The 4212-nt window shown below is 70.8% G+C and overlaps 1 protein-coding gene across 1 annotated transcript; it reads right to left on the minus strand.

The window, feature by feature from the left end:
- Positions 1-540: 540 nt before the first annotated feature.
- Positions 541-3349, minus strand: LOC105310400 (kinesin-like protein KIF26A; the record flags this gene model as incomplete). Its single annotated transcript, XM_011386585.2, has 6 exons — positions 2637-3349; positions 2110-2204; positions 1608-1870; positions 1289-1472; positions 1042-1204; positions 541-719 (listed from the first exon to the last, which is right to left on the minus strand). Coding segments are annotated over exons 1-6 (994 nt in total), but the record flags the coding sequence as incomplete, so codon positions are not given.
- Positions 3350-4212: the final 863 nt, after the last annotated feature.

Consider the following 4212-nt stretch of genomic DNA (forward strand, 5'->3'; position numbering starts at 1 on the left):
GGCCGTGTGGTGAGCGACGGCCCTGCCCGCCTCCCCCGCCGGCCCCTCCCCACCACCCCGGGCACCAGCCGCGTCCCACCAGGCGCGGCATCGTGGAAGCCTGAGACTTCCCAAAGAACAGCGAGAACCGAGCCACAGGGGGCGAGAACGGTGCCCCTCTGCCAGTCCAGGATCCAAGCCCAGGTCCCCCAACACCACCCAGGGAGTGCCTTGCCGCTGGGCGCTGGGGGACCAGGCCTGAGGGGCACAGGACGTGCGATCCCGCCAGGCTGCCCTCCCCGCCCGCGCATCCCCCAGCCAGGCGCACAGGGCCAGGAAACCAAGGCCCCCACGCGAGCAGCTCCGCTCCGCTCCGGCGTCCGGGCCACCTCGGGTGCGGCTCTGGGCCTCCCCTGGGCAGGGCCAGCTGGGTGCAGCCCTGTGACCCCAGGGCCCACAGGGAGTGTGAGCAGGGCTGGGCGCCTGGCTCCCCCACCACGCAGGGCATTGGCCCTTGGAGGTTACAAGGCCTCGGGGACCCTCGGGGTGGGAGGGGCGGGCGTGAGGTAGAGCCAACCTTGACCTTCTTCCTGCGCAGGCGGTGGATGCGGGCGGCCAGCTGGGCGGTGCTGAGCGTCTCGGCGTGGCGGGCCGGCTCGTCTGAGATGTGGGCAATCATGGTGGTGTGGCAGTGCGTGGTGGCCAGGGACTCCCGCAGCAGCATGGTGAGCCTGTGCTCCCTGGAGCGAAGTGGGGCTCAGACGCTGGGCGCCCGGGGAGGGCAGGCCGTGGCGGGAGGCCGGGCACGGAGGCCTTTGGGGTGGCGGGAGGGAGGCAGGCCTCTCGCCACACCAGGACCGGTGCCGGGCCTGCCATCCACCTGTCCCCGCCCGCGGGGCACCGGGTCCACCCCCAGGCCTCGTGCAGCGAGGCCCCATGAGGCGCTGGAGAAACAGAGCTAGTGAGCTCGGGGTGGACATGGACACGCTGGCCGGGACTGACCCTCTCTCGGCTGGTGCCCGGGAACACCCGGCCACGCCCACCAAGGAGCCCTCCGCTCACCTGTAGGGCACGTGCTTGGCTCCACTGACCAGGGCCAAGATGACACTGCCCAGGGCTGACAGGGACAGGCACAGAGGGCCCCCGGGGGCCTCCCCGCCCCTGCCGGGCGCCCCCTCACAGCTGCCCAGGTCGATAAGGTGCAGGCGGCTGCGGCCTCCAGACACTGAAACCACAGAGAGGGGCGTGAGGGAGCGGGCCTGACCCCTGCCCTCAGCCTGCCGGGGCGCCGAGCCACGGGGACACCTACTCGCCCCCTTGCCGGCCTTCTCCATGCGGTACTGGTAGACGTGCAGCGTGAAGAGCATGTGCGAGCTGTGCCGGGCATCCTCACCACAGCCGGCCCGGCTACCACTGCGGGCGGCCAGGGCCGCGTCCAGGAAGAAGGCCGCCTTCTCCGCCGTGGGCGCCCGCAGCTCACTCAGGTTCTGCAGCTGGCCGGGCGGAGGGGGCAGGGCCTCAGTGGCTCGGGCGCAGCCACAGGCCCCGCCCGGCCGCCCCAGGCTGCCCTCGCAGCCCCGAGGTCGGCGGCCCCCGCTCCCCGCGTGATGGCGGCAGTGCAGGGGTACCTGCGCCCCACAGACGGGGTCCTCCCGCAGGTACACGCCCGGGGACTGGGTGTCCTGGAGGCTGCCGGAGGCCACGTCGGCCAGCAGGTCCCGCAGGCTCTGGCCCCGGCCGCACACCTCCACGGCAGACACGCGGACGGAGAAGCGGGCGCCTGTCCTCTCCCTGCGCGCCTCGATGAGCCTGAAGAGCCAGGAGATGGCGCAGGGCACGACGCCCAGGCTCCGGGGCGAGCTGTCCCTCCCGATCATGGTGTAGGACGTGCCTGCGGGCCACGCCGACGGTCAGCACCCCCACGCTCGCCGGTCAGTGACCCCCAGGACCCGTCCGGGGCCACTGAGACCCCAAGGCCTCCTCTGGCCTACTCCAGGGCCCCCTGCCTTCCAGGCCGGGGGTTCTGGCTTCCTCTCCATGAGCCCCGCACCCCACGAGCCCACCCACTGCTCAGATAAAATGCACCCCGACCCCCCACAGACCGCAGAGTGGGTGATGGGGGGCTCATACCAAGGCTCGTATGGCCCGAAGGAAAAGATGCAGCCGTCGGCCCCACTGACCACTGACTGGAGCACATCGGCCACTGTCCCTGAGCAGACCTCCGCCTGGGGGAGAGGCAGAGTCAGGCAGGCCCCAGGGTCCAGGGGGCCTGGCACGCAGAGGACCAGGGTGTGGGGTTGTCTCCGTGCTCACAGGACACGCAGACAGGACACAGGGACACACGGAACACACGGCGCGAGCCAGCCAGCCACAGGGATGACACAGGCACGCGCGCCAGTCACACTGCCGTCACGGACGCAGCCGCGCGTGGGCCCGGCACGCGCAGGACACACACAGCGCTCCCGGAGCCACCCAAACCCAGGGTGAGGCCCGCGGCTGGCCAGGGGGCTCCCGCAGACACGGGGTCCTCCCAGGGACTCCCCGCCAGGAAGAAAAAGCACCGCCACTGGCCAGGCTGCTGGACCTTGCGGGCGCCCTCCTCCGCCCTGGCACGGGGCGGACCCCGCGGCCCCGGGCTGGCGGCCCCGTCCCCTCACCTGCTCCGAGTCCTGGGGGTAGACGGCATCGAAGGCGAACATCTTGGGCAGCAAGGCCGTGGCGGTGTGGCGGGGACCCGCGCTGCCGGGGGGCCCGGCGGCCAGGTCATACAGGGTCACCTGCTTCTTCCGCGGCTCCACCTTCAGGAAGGACGCGGACTCGGCAGAGCGCTGGGCCCCCCGAGAGGGCCAGACCCGCAGCACGACCTTCACCTACGAGGCCAGCAGAAGCGGGCATCTGAGCAGCCACCCGCCAGCCCAGCCAGCCGCTAATGACAGGGCAGGGGGAGCCCCACGCGAGTCAGGACGGCAGGCCAGGCCCCAGCTCCGGGATCCCCACCGCAGGAATGCCAGCGCCCCCACCCCTGCTCCAGGCCACAGTGGGTCCCATATGAGGTCAGCGAGACAGGCAGAAAGCAGCTGGCTGGAGGAAAGCAAGTTAGCACCGGACGGGACAGGGCCACAGGACAGAGGACAGACAGGGCGGGGCGCAGAGTGCTCCTCAACCCGGGCGCAGAGCTGGGTGTCCAGGGAGCTGACCCCAGAGGCACAGAAGGTGTGAGAGCAAATCACCCCACGAGCACCCACAGCTCTGCCAGCTTCCCATCCCCAGGCTTGAGGAGGTCGACACCTGCTCAGAGAGTCACACGGCCTGAGAGCCGACTCTCAAAACCCCTAAACCCCTAAGGGCGAAGGGCGGAAAGGAGAGAGGCCAGCAGAGGGGCCGAGGACCCGGCCCTGCTGCCCCTCCCAGCAGGGAGCGGGGCTCAGAGCCCAGCTGCCCAGCCCCCGGGGGCCAGCTCAGGGGGCTGTAGGTGCAGCTCTGGGGGCCGACGTGGCCCGGGGCCCGGACCACAATGGCAGAGGGGCGCTGAGGCCCCTGCAATGCAATTCACTCCTGGCTAAGAGAGGAGGGGACCCCACAGCCCTGCCCCCCCAGCTCCCAGTGCAGCCTCACCTCCTCCAGAGGCCCCCTCCCAGCTCCCAGCCCTGGGCCAGAAGGGAGACTGAGGGGGCGTGTGCAAACAGGTGCCCCGAAGTGGGGACAGGCCCAAGGAGAGGGACAGGCTGGTGCTGCTGTGTAAACCCCACGTGCTGGCGGGGTTCCGGCGTGCAGAAAGCAGGAGCCCTACCCGGACGACGGGCCAGGGGAGGAGGAGATGGCCCGAAAGCCCAGCGCCAGGGGAGGCCGAGCCGGGATGGGGGCCGGCGGGGAGGGGACAGCAGGGCAAGAGGTCTCAGCTCAGTTGGCAGGTGACCTGGTAGCCTCTGCCTGTGTGTCCCCGAAGTACAAAACCAGACACAAAAATGTGTCCCACCCACGCAGGAGACCCAGCTTCCTGGAGGCTAGTGAGCCCCGCCCATACCCAGGAGGTGACAGCAGGCTCAGCAGGAAGGGGACCCCGGGAACCAAAACGCCCCCAAACCTGCACCAAACAAACCCCCTGGACGGCGCCTCCCGTGTGCAGCCCTAGGGGCCTCGGGGCAGGTGGGGGGAGGGGGCCACCTGAATCGCCTCCTCTCCCAGGGAGCAGGCGCAGATTCGGGTTCTGCGGGAGGACACCTCTGCCTGCCC

The sequence above is a fragment of the Pteropus vampyrus genome, unplaced genomic scaffold (assembly GCF_000151845.1).
Source record: "Pteropus vampyrus isolate Shadow unplaced genomic scaffold, Pvam_2.0 Scaffold2942, whole genome shotgun sequence".
Classification (NCBI taxonomy): Eukaryota; Metazoa; Chordata; class Mammalia; order Chiroptera; family Pteropodidae; genus Pteropus; species Pteropus vampyrus.